At 33.5% G+C, this 15,569-nt stretch overlaps 1 protein-coding gene across 1 annotated transcript; it reads right to left on the bottom strand.

The window, feature by feature from the left end:
- Positions 1-74: 74 nt before the first annotated feature.
- On the bottom strand, positions 75-14,292 carry LOC145330630 (serrate RNA effector molecule homolog). Its single transcript, XM_080175303.1, has 23 exons — positions 14,142-14,292; positions 12,759-12,836; positions 12,337-12,396; positions 11,941-12,080; positions 11,649-11,719; positions 10,521-10,577; positions 9,853-9,950; positions 9,416-9,469; positions 8,733-8,817; positions 8,338-8,421; positions 7,954-8,074; positions 7,416-7,501; positions 6,979-7,101; positions 6,536-6,623; positions 5,886-6,005; positions 5,326-5,379; positions 4,724-4,802; positions 4,361-4,469; positions 3,327-3,400; positions 2,559-2,646; positions 1,853-1,960; positions 1,317-1,538; positions 75-878 (listed from the first exon to the last, which is right to left on the bottom strand). Exons 1-23 carry the CDS (start codon positions 14,228-14,230, stop codon positions 801-803), a joined length of 2,166 nt encoding a protein of 721 aa, XP_080031429.1. The 5' UTR covers positions 14,231-14,292; the 3' UTR covers positions 75-800.
- Between the last annotated feature and the right edge of the window lie 1,277 nt (positions 14,293-15,569).

The following is a 15,569-nucleotide window of genomic DNA, read 5'->3' as shown; positions in this document are numbered from 1 at the left end:
AGAAAATCACTTACTTTCGGACTGACGGAAAGAAAGTGAATTATAGAGTAGCTTCCATAAAAAAAACATTAATACACAAAATGAAAATTTATTAACAAAACTATTATAGACATGACACTACAAATAAGTATTTAACGATATTGTTTATATTAATATGACTTTTAAAATCAAAATACAATGAAATCTTTGGCATGAGAGCTATTTTAGATAAAAATAGAAAGAACGTGTCCTAACTTTTGTGATTTTTTTAAAAATAGCTAGTCGGTGCTTTTAGTAAGTAGTAGATGTAAAATGATCCATAGAATTAAGATATGCAATGGATTTTTTTTGTAGACCTCTAATTTTTGAAGTAAGTTTTTTTTAAATTTAGTTGGTTTTGGAGCTCGTCAGGAATGGGTTAAAGAAATATCACAAAAGTTAGGACACGTTCTTTAGTTAAAATGCCTTTATTACTGTAATTTTTTTAAACCAAAAATTTGCCTATTAGTTTCTGTCATAAGAAAATATTATTAAGTATATATGTATAAACCAAAATACCTTAAAACATACAGTAATATGCTACATTCAAATTTCTTATTAAGATCACATTTTCATATATCAAATGCAATGTTTTTTACTGTAATTGCTAACAAAAAAGAAAAAAGAAAAAAACAGGTTTTACTGCTCACCTACATAAAAACTAATATTGAGATCATTGAGATTTATATTTATCAAAATATCTTCTATTATACTGTAATTGCTATCAACATAGAAACTCATAATTAAAATAATAATAAAATCTTAAATTCACATTGAAACATTTAGAAAATATCTGTAAAAGAAAGATCTATATCACTATAGTCCACAATACTCCTTGGATCTCTGACAGCCTGAGTTACCTGAAATAAATACATATTATAGTGTGGAGATTTAGTTTTTTTCTCCATTGAGGTAAAAATATCTATTATGTTGCAAGTAAAAGTTAGAAATTGTTCCTTTAAGTTTAGACTAGTATAAAATCACAAATCCACCCTTTTCAGTATTGTATCAGCAGCTACGCCCCTAGAGGCATCTGAGGGTAACTGGACAGGTTGGGACAGGAGGAAGGAGATTATATTTTACTTTCAAAAGGAAAAACTAATGAAAGAGAAGGGTATTTTTCCTGGTAGGGCTGAGTTACTCTCATCCCCCCCCCCCCTCCCCAGAAGAAAATAAAACTTCCTAGGATCTAAAACAAATTTTACTGAAAGGGGAGCAGTTAATGAGATCTTTTTGAATAAAACGAATGAACAGACAAACTTCCTGCTACTTTTTGTAATGATAAAAACTGTTTCCACCTTTATTCCCGCACTTGTAGTGATTCCTGGCATCACCCCCAATCTTTCTTTCACAGATCTTTTACGTGGGGGACCAGGGAGTGGCTCTTCCCCACCACCGGCTCCAACATTCTTCCTCTCGTCTTTCTTGGCCTTGGCGGCTGGCTGGGCCGGTTGCACGGCCAATTCTGGTCGGTTGGGGTCCCGCAGGTAGGCGTTGAAGTAGGCTGTTTCAGCTTTTACCTATAAATAAGGAATAGTAGTTCCATTAATTGGAAAACAAACCAAAAAACAAAATTTAAAAATCCATTAGAATATAAGTTTTTAAAATTATTTATGATGGGAAAAGAATTAAAACAATTTAAAAGCGAAGAAGTTTAGGAAAAAATAAACAAACCAACGGACATATCTGAACCCATAGTACATTCTACATTTCTAACCTGCTTAAATTAATAAAAAGAGCTATTTATCCGTAACAAACGGACGAACGGACTGACCTTAATTATAAAAAAACCTTCGCTCTTAAAAAAGGCTTTTTGAAAAATAAATGCCTTCACCTGATCGACCTCATTTTGAAACTTATTAATGATATGCTTCCTCACAAACTCCGGAGCTTTGAACTTCTTCCCAGACAGGGGACACAACCACTTCTCTTTAGCCAACTCCTGATAAATAAATATTACGGTGTCCCAGAAAACCCATTTTTTGGGAATTTTTGACAACCAAACTACCTAAACCCATCACCCTAACGAAATAATGACGATTGAACCCAAAATTTCTATGAAGTTCCAGGTATAATTACAATTATTGTTTGCTATAAGTCTTCATTTTTAAAGGTACCAGTGGTCTAGTAATGAGTAATAGCAGGGTTTACAATAGTATGCAATTTTTTTTTATTTCTTTTTGGGACACCCTAATAAATATACTAGATTTAGATCCCTACGCAGTAAAACATAACAAATATGTTTGCCTGCTAGATATTTAAAGGAGTGTTGTGTCTTAATGGATATAGAATACACGTGGATGTAATAACAGGAGAAAAAATTTCGTCAATTTAGTTTGCAATTCTTCCCCCCCCCCCCCCCTCGCATTTATTGGTCAGGCCATTTATACAGTAGGAGGAAAGAGGATGGGGTAATGGAGGAAGATGGAGGAGATCGTTATTTTAGCTCGCTAGAGAGTTCACTTTATAATAGAACATGAAAATCTGGTGTAAGATCCAGTTTGTGTCTGGCTGCCCAACTGGGGTATTAAATCTATTACCTGACAATTAGCCAACACAAATTTTTCAATCTCGTCTGCTTCGCTCTTGTAACCAAGTTTTTGGACCTCCTCTTCAGTGAGATCAACTGGCATTGGGTTACGTGAAAAAGCTACATATCGCATCATATTATAGACATCTTTCCGTGGATATTTTTCTAATCCAGTGGATATTAATCGATTTCGAAGCAATACTGAAAATAATCAATTGCAAATCGTGATACGAAAGTTTCTTTAAATCACACAAAATTTAAAAGATGTGGTTTTACTTTTTATAGAAGCCTAGTTAATGACCATTTAATTTGTCATGATAAATCTGTCAGAAAAGGTTATATACCAGATTTATTTAGCTAGGCTCGAATAAGCCTTAAATTTAAATCCGCTTTGGTGTAAAAAAAAAAGTCCGAAAAGATGGATTGTCTGTTTAGGAACAGGTTTAAACATCCAGCTGAATTTTACAGCTAAAATATAAAATATAAAGATTTCTCTGAGGCATACACGCGGCTGCCGAGCACTGCTTTTCAGGCTTCAACATAAGATGCTTATACACTTCCTTTACAAGCACAAAGATATTAAGATTTACAATATCTTTCTTTTTAATAGTAAATTGGTTACTTTTTCAATGTTATTTCAAATAAGAAGTAATAGCCACAAATACACACGAAAAAAAGGCAATACTTTTGGTTTACCTACAAGATCCTACTAAAAAGGCATATAGACAGACACCCTATAATGGTATTGGATAATGATCTAACATTTCGCGTAATCCCTTTGTTCTTGAGTAGCTTGTCAAACTTCTGTCTTGTCTCCTCATTATACTTCTCTACTTTAGCATCAGTGATAGCCTTAGAGGTGGGTTTTCAAGAGATGAAAATATAAAACAATTTCGCGGCATTAATACGCTTAAAATAAAAACGACGACATTTTATTTCTGATTTATTATATCCTTATACTAAAGTAACAGGATGTCTGTTTGTCTGTTTGTGTGTTTGCGTGTTTGTGTCTGTCTGTGTGTTTGTACCAAAGGATCTTGCTAACCGCTGAACCGATCGGGTTCTCCTTAACAGGGTAGCTTCTCATAGGTCCCGGGAAGGTTTATAACTATTTTAGGGGAGGGTACTACCACCCTCCCAAGAGAAATCGCCCCTTGAAAAAAATCCCCCCCCCCAAAAAATTAATTTTATTTTTACTAAAAATAAAAATACGGGGGGAGGGGGGCAACCAACCCCCGCCAAAAAAAAAAATATTTTAACACCCCCACAAAATTTTTTTTTATTATTTCGTTTCAAATCTAAAATAATAAAATGGGTTATCAAATTCGACTCTCCCCTCTAGGGGCGTATCCGTTAGTTCTTGTAATAAAGTAACAGGGTGTCTCTCTGTTTGTACCAAAGGATCTTGCTAACTGCTGAACCTTTACGGTTCTTCTATACAGAGTAGTTTATAACTTGGAAGGTTTATAACTATTTTGGGGGAGGGCACCACCTCCCTCCCAAGAGATATAGCCCCTAGAAAAAAAATACTTCCTCAACACGAAAAAAATCCCTCTCTCTAGACTTTGTTTTACTTTTTCTTTCTAAATCTAAAATAAATAATTGTGTTATCAAATTCAACTCCCCCCCCCCCCCCCTACTTAAGTAACCCTAGAGGCCTCTTGTGGCGTAACCGCTAGTTATATTAAATTGTATACGCGGTATTCGCACGCTGTTTGGTTTGGTAACTGAATGTAACTGATTGATTTTAACGCAGACGACAGAAAGAAAAAAACATAAACAAACATACATTTTCATCACTTGAAAACCCACCTCAGCAGAGTTGTGACAGGTGCGCACATGGAATATGCCACATTTATTTGGCATATCATCTTCATGAGAGTATTCACAACGATTGTAGAAATCTATGCTGTGAACAAACCTGGAATATAGATTCTTGTGAAGACAGGTTTCATAACAATTTACAGTGCTTTCACATAAAGTGCCTGTTTAGCACTGATAACCGCCCACCCTAAATTGAAAAAAGGAGGGGTTAACTTTTTTTCTAAGACTAACCTTGCCAAAAATAACAAAACAAAAAGCTATCCTCTCTTCTTTTCAATTTATTTCAAAATATAAGGGGGATAGGATTCTCAGTTTAAAAAAATTTTAGTACACAAATTAATCTAATCATACCTTAGATAAAGAATGAGTTTATCCAAAGCCCTCGCCAATTCTTGGTCATAGTCTAGTCTTCTTGGCACCTCGTTTTCATCTAAGTATTAAGATTTCTAAAAACAACTATGTATATATAATTATTGGAGGATATATTGCCAGATTTAGCAGCAAGATTTATCAGTAAGAAATTGGCATATACTTGATGAATGGGGATGGATGATAACAATGTAGGGCCAGTCCTGTACAGTAGGTCCAAGGAACTAACATCTCAAATATTGCAGATAACCAACCCTTTTATTGCATATCCTTTCTTTGCATGGTAATGAGGTGTTTATGTTTTAGGCCAAGGTTTTTCCCTACTCTTACTGTTAATGTCGCGAATCTAACATAGCAGCAGTATGTAAAATGTTTAACATCTGTAGTTATGGAGCAGTTTTTACTCCCCAAAGAAAGGCGGTGGCATACAATGTAGCAATAAAAATTATGTCATTAGTTTAGTTATATCTTTTCTTGTAATACCTTAGAATCTTCTAGCTCCTATTAGCTTAACTGACACATATATTTTTTGCAACTTCAATCATTGATTTTAAAGAACTTTACATAAAAAAAACATTAGTTACCTTTTTGAGAAGTGCTACCCAACAGTTCTTCTTCTTCTGCACTTATTTCATCAACTAATACACAAACATCAGTTTTAAATACAAGTAATGGTTATACAGATTTTTTCATACATTTCTTGATAAGAATTTAAGATTGTATTTAAGTTATTTAGAGTAATATTTAGTTCATTTCTAAAGTTTTGGGCATTGCTTTAAATATGGATATCCTCTAGAGAATGGTTACTGTATGTGACATAATTTTGATTTACCTACTTTTGTTTGCACGGCATTTATTTGCAATTCCTAACTGTTTTTTTTATATATATGCAAAGGTAATCCATCTATAACTATATCACATCCCTGACCTAGCAGCAACAGTAACTATTTTTTTAATGCCCTTTAGGCCCTTGTCTGTGTATAATGATTTTGAAAGCCCCTATATTTCTATGCTTAATTGTAGTGATCTCCTCTGGGTTAAAGCTACCCTTAGAACAAAGTTTTGTTTCAAAAATTGAAATAGGGAGTTAGGGTTTTTCTGTGAATCATTTTTTAACCTTGGTATTATACACGTATTTTCTTACCTAGAAAATCATGAATATTTGATAGCAGAGGATTCTTGATTGCAATATCTTCCATTTTATTCTCTTCTTCTTTATCTTCTTTTTTAGGGTCATCTTTCTCCTCTTCTGCTGTGTTAGAGTCTGCAAACAATTTTTTACAATGACATTCATATATAGTCTTCAACCTAACCATTAGACGTTATTTGCAGAAACTCCTTTACTTTTAAAGTATAATAAACATATCTTAACAAAAATCAGCTTAAAGAGATAAGGAATCTTTAAAGACGAAAAGAACAAAAATAGATTTTTTAACTTCAGAACCTACAAAAAAGTTAGAATTTCTACCAAAAAGATTTATTTTCAATGTAAAATTGGAATTGTGAGTTTCACTCTGGAGGGCCATAGGTTATAGATTGATTTAATAGTAATTTATTGCATCGTATTATAGACAGCTTTACGTGGATATTAGAATGAAAATTATTAAACCAGATTTGTTAGCCCTGAGGTACCCAAGGCCCGGTCTAACAAAACTGGTATTAAACTTATCATTTTAACGTTTGTGGAAAATTTTCTGTAATTTGATGCTATACATGATTTTTCAGTATTGTTGATAACCGGTTCTAAACCTCTGGATATTATTCTGTTTCGAAGCCATATTGGAAAATAATTACCTATTTTAGGTTTCGGCTCCCATAGCCTATGCTTCTTGTCCATGGCTGTGATGAGCTTGGTAGCCATTGATATGTCATGCTTCATCACCTAAAATTTAATCAAATCTGTCATGAAAGATATCTAGAATGGTTATATTAGGGCAGTTATAAGCTTTATCAACATTTATATCCTTCATCCTTGACAACATAATTATGTAAATAAAGATATCTAGAATGGCGATCTCATAACTGAATTCAGCATGATAGTCATTGATATATCTTGCTCCATCACCTATAACATAATTTGCTATGTCAATAAAGATCTTTAGAATAGCTGTATTGTCATTTTTATAGCCATTACAAGAGTTTCTGCTCGTTTGTCCGTCCTTCTGATTTTAGAGCTTTGCTTTTATGGATGTTGTCATCCTTGTTTTATCTTGCTGTTGCTGCAGTACAAATATTACCTTTTTATCATTGGTTATAGAGGTGACAGACCAAGCTCTTCTAGACAGATCTTTGTTCACCACTGGACCTAATTCTGATCCTTTTACTGGAGTGTTGTTCAGGCTGAAACAAATCTCTTTCACCTAGAAATGACTTATTAAATTAATATATAGACCAATAGATTGATCCATAGAAAGTTTTAGATAGATTAACAGATAAATTAATAGATAGATTAATATAGCTTGATATATTTATATTAATTGATAGATAAATTGATAGATCAATTGATAGATAGATAGGTCAATAGACAGGTAGATAGATAGATTAGTAGATAGATTGATCTATAGATTGATAAATAGATAAATAGGTCAATTGATAGATCCATATATAGATAAATTAGAAGATCAAAAGACAGTGTTTAAGAATAGATAGTACAATGAATTGATAGATAGATAACCTTTTCATTTCTTTTAAAAGTAATCCATGCCTTCCTACTCCAATTTCTCTCTGGTACAGGATCAGATAAACATATCCGCAAGAATCCTGAGAAAAACGGTTAAGTAATCTTAGTGAAAGATTTTGCAGTATAACAAGGATGATAACATCCATAAGTAGCAAAGCACAACAAGTGAATGAAAATACGGACAAAGTTATGTTCAGTGGTCATAAATCATGAATAAAAAAAACAATCATGAAACCTTTCATATGCGTTTTTAAACATATGTTTTAACATTTATATTTTTTATAATGACTGCCTGACCGACGGACCTAATAATTTTTTTTTACTAGATGCTTATTTGTATACTGAATCTTCACACAAAAAAATTAGCTTTCTATACTTCATAGCAGCCGAGAAAATTACATTTACCCCCCATCACAGAAAACCATAACAGGTCATTGAAGAAGTATCTTTTGTAAAATGTTGTCCTTCTTTGATATATATGGTCCCTTAAACTGCTTTAGGCTGAGGGTGTTTGTTGTTTATTACAATATACCTGAAAATTTGGTACAAACTTCGTTGAGTTCTGCTTTAGTTACACTCGAGTCCAGGCTACGCAAAAATATGCTGCTTGTCAAAGGACTTTTGGTACAGGCTACTGGGTCATCAAAGTATTCCTAAATTTGATATAATTTGAGTCCAGGCTACGCAAAATTATACTGCTTGTCAGAGATGACTTTTGGTACAGGCTACTGGGTCATCAAAGTATTCCTAAAATTAGGTGTATTGAGTCCAGGCTATACCTAAAAAGTCGTTAGTTAGATGACTTTTGGTAAAGGCTATTTGGTCAACGAAATAGATGATAGAAAAATATAGAGATAGATAAATATAGATAGATAGATAGAATTATAATTATATGGATAGATATATAGATAGATACCTGAATCTCTTGTTCTGAAGCCCCATCAATCTTCATGACAAGTGTATCCATAAGTTCAACAAGTTTAGATTCATTATCAACACTAGCATTAAGATTATTCCTTATATTGCTTACTGGACCAATAAAAGACCCCAGAGAGAGCAGACAATGGGCTAGTACCCAAAGTCATGTAATAACCTTTTCTTATTCGTTTGCTATTGTTAAGTACTTCTATTGAGTTTTGATTGGTTGGTTCATTAAGTTGAGTGTCCATACGTTTCAACCTTTAATTGTTATTTCCAGAAGAGATAATTTTGTGTATAATATTAATAATTATATAATGTACATTAATTTATCAGCGATTGTCTTATCCCTTATCCGAAGTGGTCCAATTTTTAAAATAAGGAAAGTTTCCTGAGGACTAGATCATTAAACAAGGCGTGTTCATCCATCTCATTGAAGATAGCCAGCCGTTTCTGCACATTCTTAGTATGCTCTTCCCTAAATAGATATAATTTTTATCTTATTTAATGAATATTAAAGTAAAACACTAGAGGGAGAGGGGGTTAAACAACTGCATCTTCCCATCACAGAGTCCTTGTGACGATCAATCGGGTCATTGAAAATCGACCAATGGTGTTGGGAGTAATAACACAGCTAAGTAGCAGAAAACAATTTGGTAGCAGACGGAAAAAGTTATTGTAAAAAGGGAGGGAGGTAGTTATTTGTATATGCATCTATAATATAGATATGTTCAATGAATGTGGAATGTATGTGGATATTATGATATTATTGTCTTCATTTTAGGTAGCTAACAAGAACAACAAATTTTGGCCAATTCATTCATACAGTAGAAGGACAGGGAATAGGGTAAAGGGGGTTGATGGAGGGGATCGTTATTTTAGCCAGCTCCAAGTTTAACTTTATTAGAGTACATGATAATCTGGTTTACTGGTGTAAGTAAGTAATAATAAATCTATCTATCTATCTCCATTCTCCTCTCTATCCTTCTCTCGCCCACTCTACTCTCTCTCTCTCTCTCTTTCTCTATCTATCTATCTCTCGATCTTTTCTTAAATTAAAACTATTTAATGTTTACCTAACTTCTTTAGAAACTCGAGGATGATATTTTAGCATCAGCCATTCTCTTTCCCTTAAATAAAAATATATAATATTGCCTGTATTAATGGGGGGAGTTATTAAAATTTTCGGATTTTGTCGTAGCATTTCATCCATTCATTGTTTAATTATCAGGTTTGGTTATGTGATGCTTGATAAGGGTAAGACCTCGACGTTTAAGAGCTATGCATTTTGAATGTGATAGAAAATTTTGAGGCAAATTTGTTTTGCTTTGAGTGAAATCTATCTTTCATTACGTAATAATTAAGAAAGTTAAATCTAATAGTTACAAAAATTAGCTTGGGAAGTTTTAGATCGACAAGACAATTCTAACATATAAAATTTATCAAAAGAGCTTTCAGTTAGGACTAACAGCCATACCCTGAACGTATATAAAAACGACATTTTTAAAATTACCTATGAAGTCCAAAGAATTGATTTAGCTGTTGTCGTTTAAACTCTAACTTGTATTCTGCATATTTTGTTAGAGCTTCTTCATCTGTTATACTATCATCCTAATATAACATATTTAAAAGCTTTGCTCCAAAAAAGGCCTTTTCGTTGCACAACCTTTATTTGAGAAACTGCGGATTTATTACCCATAGTGATAGACGGATGGATAAAATAGTTGTAGAATATGGTTAGAGAAATATTTACATAAAAAAAACAATTGACTATTATATCTTTTTCTCATAATTCTCTGTAAAATATAAAAATAGACATATATAAAAAGTATATATAAGTTGTTAAGTAACAATAAGTGAAAAAATTCTTCACAAAAAATTACTTTCTCTATTTCATACAGCAGCCAAGTAAAATTCCTTTCCTCCAAATTCTCCATTAGCAATAAATATGGATTGGCAGACAAAGTGAGTAATAGAGTATCTACTTAATAGGCAGGGCAAAAATTAGTTTTATATTAAAACCAGTTTTTTTAGCCCGTGCCTTCGGCACCTCGGGGCTAAAAAAACTGGTTTTAATATCATAATTGTACATTCTATATCCGCGGAAAGCTGTTTATAATACGATGCGAGAAATAACTATTCTTGAAGAAAATAAGAAATTAATTTATTAAAGATTTAAACCTGAGTTTCCAAGAATGCCTTGAAAGTCATCATTACTGGTTGGAATCCTTCCTTTTCCTAATAAAAAAATATATTGTTATATCTACATAGATCTATTAATCTGGGGCTATAACACTTTAAATCCAGCAAAAGTACACTAAAGGGTGTTAAAAAAATAACCGATCGCTCACAATTTGAACCACCATAAGTACTTCAAATCTTGGAGATAGACCCCATAATGTTTAGAGTTTTTGATGGGGCATGTAAAGACCTCTCTTTAGACACCTTATTAAGGTTTGTAACTCAATCTATGCCAATTTGACATAAAAAAAGACATTCCCATCCAACTTTGAGTAATGACGGCTCTGTCTATTCCTAGTTCTTGATAATTGCCATGTCTTTCTTTTTAATGCCAAATTGGCTAAGATTGTGTTAGAAACCTTGTTAAGGTGTCTAAAGAAATGTCTGTACATGCCCAATCAAAAACTCCAAACATTATGGGGTCTATCTACAAGATTTTAAGTACTTATGGTGATTCAAATTGTGAGCGATTGGTTTTTAAAAAGACAAATTTGTAATAAAATATGCACTTTCGGCGTAGGGCAAATTTCTCTGCAAGGGCTAGGTCTTAAGCTCTATGGCTCTGGAAGGGTGAGTAGATTCAAAATTCAATATTGTTTTCTCGTTGTCATTGCTTGGGCATGAATTGCATTATTTTTTATTAGTTTTGGACCAAAACTGTAAGGTTTATATTGAAAAAAGTGAAGCGATTGGTTTTTATTTTAACTCCCTTTAGATGTATTTTTGACTAAATGTTTCAATATTTTTGTCATTTATACAGTTAAAATTCAGTTTTCTATAAATACATTCATACGTTTAAATTGCTTCGGGAAAAATTAATCTGCTGTATGTACATTTGCCGGATGTACAAAAGTTATTAGTTCATTAGAAAAAAAAATTATTTTAATATTTACTATCGCCTCTAGCATCTAGTCGCTCTTGATTCGAAAGGAGTAGGGAGGTTGCAGAAAAATAGACTAAAACTCTCCCGGTACCTAGGTAAAGCTTCCCAAACATAAAAATATTATTTCAGTGATTATTTAGATCGTAAAGTACAAACAAATTGAATTGATCTATCTATGTATAAACCTGTTTTTCATGTTGCGACATAGGTGTAGTTGTGGTACTCGTGCTAGCACCTCCAGTCTTACCAGCTGTACCTATAACAAATATATTTATATGTTGCGACATAGGTGTAGTTGTGGTACTCGTGCTAGCACCTCCAGTCTTACCAGCTGTACCTATAACAAATATATTTATATGTTGCGACATATGTGAAGTTGTGGTATTCGTGCTAGCACCTCCAGTCTTCCCAGCTGTACATATAACAAATATATTTATATGTTACAACATATAAATATAAATCTTTAAATAGGTATACCTATTGGTCCCTTACGAACAGCGGAGCTGGTAGAACTCTGATTCGAGGCTGCAGAATGGGAAATCGGCACTTTCCTAGCCCCCGCAGGTAAATGGGCGTGGCTGACCATCTCCAGAGGCATTGCCCCGCCCTCAGACATTCTAAAAAATATACATTGATATTCGTCAAAATTGGTCAAATTTTATTGACTTGAATATAAACCAGCTTTTGTGTAAAAGAAAAGAATTACGAATAGATGAATTGTCTGTTTAAAAGCAGTTTTAGAAATCCAGCTAGATTTAATATGTTTTAATATGACGATACTATATATAATTTTTCATCACGGTTTGAATCAAGTAAAATTAAAATGATTAGGCAAAAGAACAATAAACTGTAACATAAAAATAATATTGTTACCTGGGGCGTTTAGAGACTTGATATCCTGGGGTGACAGGGGGTGGGGTCAGGTAAGATTCCCTGGAAATAAGGCATGTTATAAATTTAGAGATCTTAAAGGTTTGGACAATAGGTGATAATTCAATGTTTTGTTATAAATAGGATTTTAATTCTATACATTAATTTATTGGTTGAAAAGTTTAAATACAGATAGATTGAATCAATGGAAAAAACGACCGCGCCCTTATCATCTAAGGCTCTAAATTCAAAGGGGAGGAGGGGTAGAAAAAAGTTTGAAGTCATACCAAGACTTATATTTAAAATTGAAAAAGCTTATATCCATTCTATGTGACGATTCCCTAAAATGGAATAGGTTCAGTGGTTAGAGATATAATAGTATAAGATCTATTATTTTTTTTTTTTTGGGGGGGGGGTATTTATACCTGTTTCCTGCAGGTGGTCCACTAGCAGTGAATCCAACTGGGGGAGGTAGTCTGTCCCTCCATTTTTCTCCTTCTTGTCTAAACAAAAAAAAATTCAGGGGGTGAGGTATTTATCCCCTAAATGAAAATTATACAAGGATGACAACATCCATAAAAGCGAAGCTCTGAAAGGGTAGGACAAACAGACATTAACACTTGTATAATGTCAGAACTAATTAATCAGAATGCGAATGTATAAGAGTCAAAGCAAAATTGTAAGTAAATTTGTTGAAAAACTGCTTGATACAGGATAATGATTATGGACATACTTACATTTTTAGGACTTGATTATAGAAATGCTTCGCTTATAAAATTGTACTTTGTTGTTCTAGGAATCAGTATACCAAAAATCAGACCAATCGGATAATTAGGTCACATACAAATTTGTTGTTAAAAATGTAAAAAAAACCACATGTTTAAAATGGACGTACGGACATTCTGGTAATGATTATAGAGTTGCTACGCTTTCTAACTCGTACCTAACTATTACAGGAATCACCATGCAAAATTTGAAATCGATAGGACAATTCTAACATGCCTAAATTAACGAAAAAAGCTATTTAAAAAAGTAAAAAAATCAACATGTTTAAAATGGACGTACGGACATTCTGGTAATGATTATAGAGTTGCTACGCTTTCTAAATCGTACCTAACTACTAAAGGAATAACCATGCAAAATTTGAAATCGATAGGACAATTCTAACATGTCTAAATTAACGAAAAAAGCTATCCGTGACGGACGGACGGACGGACCGACCCTAGTTATAGAAAAGCTTCGCTTTTAAAAATTATGCTATCTTTATGTATTTTTTTAGCGTAAATCTTCTATTTAATACTAATATTGAAAAAGCTATTTATTTTATATTGATTGTTGATTTAAGTTTTGAAATTTCAGGAAGCATAAAATTTGTATGGCTTTATTTAAGCCTGTAGCGGTTACGGCGATTTATCTTGGGATGGAGGTGGTAATCTCCCAATAAAATGCTCTAATTTTTCCTAGAACCTATGAAATTTTACTTTATAAAGAATAACCATATCAGCCCTAGCGAGCTCCTTCAGCCAAACAGACACACAGACATCTGGTATTTTTATTCCTAATCAGCTTATGAGTCAATTACTTATTAAAAAATTTATAATGTAATTTTGAAAAATGTAAGGATTTTATCTAACGGCTACATTCTACTATTTGAAATATACTTTCTTGTCTAATTAATGTACCTAATTGTTACCTGAATCTTCAAGCATGAATATAAATCTATATGAGAAAACAATCAAGACTAATATTATTCATCATCCTTTATCTTATCCCCTAAGCTCCCTGTCTTTAAAAAAAAAACTACTAACCTAATAGTTGGTGGGGGCCTAGAAAAATTCCCCATCCGCTCCGTAGGAAATTTTTCTCGTTTTCTTGTAAAACTTTCATCGTCTGACATTGTGCAATTTTTTATTGCAACTTTTTGGTTATCTTGTATAAAATATTGATTTAAAACAAGGACGATTTTGGATAAAATAATGATTCTCAGCTACGCTCAGAGTTTTCCACATTTTCTATTTCCTGAACACGAGAGAGAGACAGAGAGACAAAAAGAGAAATTGAGAAAGAGAGAGTAAGAGAGAAAGAGAGAGAGAGAGGAAGGAGAAAGATTGAAAGAGAGAAAGAGAGACAGAGAGACAGAAAGATAAATTGAGAAAGAGAGAGTAAGAGAGGAAGAGAGAGAGAGAGAGATTAAGTAGAGAGAGAGGAAGGAGACAGAGAGAGAGAGAGACAACGAGATAAATTGAGAAAGAGAGAGTTAGAGAGGAAGAAAGAGAGAGGAAGGAGAAAGATGGAAAGAGAGAAAGAGAGAGGGAGATAGACAGATAGAGAGAGACAGAGAGACAGAAAGATAAATTGAGAAAGAGAGAGAAAGAGAGGAAGAGAGAGAGAGAGAGAGATTAAGTAGAGAGAGAGGAAGGAGACAAAAAGAGAGAGACAGAGAAAGAAATTGAAAAAGAGAGAGTAAGAGAGGGAGAGAGAGAGAGAGGAAGGAGAAAGACGGACAGAGAGAGTGATAATTAGAGAGATGACAGAGAGAGAGAAGGAGAGAGGGATAGTTAAATAGAGAGAAAGAGAGACAGGGAGACAGAGACAGAGAGACAGAGAGACAGAGAGAGAAATTGAGAAAGAGAGAGGAGGAGAGAGAGAGGAAGGAGAAAGATGGAAAGAGAGAAAGAGAGAAAGAGAGAAAGAGAGAAAGAGAGAGGGAGATAGACAGAGAGAGACAGAGACAGAAAGACAGAAAGATAAATTGAGAAAGAGAGAGAAAGAGAGGAAGAGGGAGAGAGAGAGAGATTAAGTAGAGAGAGAGGAAGGGGACAGAGAGAGAGAGAGAGAGACAGAAACAAAGAGAGACAGAGAAACAGAGAAAGGGATAGTTAGAGAAATGACAGAGAGAGAGAGAAGGAGAGAGGGATAGTTAGATAGAAAGAAAGAGAGAAAGAGAGAGAGAGAGAGAGAGAGAGAGAGAGAGAGAGAGAGAGAGAGAGAGAGAGAGAGAGGCGAATATACAACTTTGAGCGGCGGAAAAGTTAGATATTAAACATTATTTTTTTAACCATTTAATCGGTCGAAAAGCTTAATGCAAAATAGATAAAATCGTTTTTTAGCTTACAATTTCTACTGCTTCCATTGAATAAGGAGTATGAGGTTGCTAAAAATAGTGTAAAACCATTCCCCAGACTTCAATTGAAAAGAAAATAGCCTAAAACCATCCGGGGACTTAAATGAAGCAG

This window comes from Acartia tonsa, chromosome 10 (genome assembly GCF_053477335.1).
Source record: "Acartia tonsa isolate MP-2025a chromosome 10, ASM5347733v1, whole genome shotgun sequence".
NCBI classification, from domain to species: Eukaryota; Metazoa; Arthropoda; class Copepoda; order Calanoida; family Acartiidae; genus Acartia; species Acartia tonsa.
Note: the sequence above shows the minus strand (reverse complement) of the source record. Positions and strands in the feature narration are given on the sequence as shown.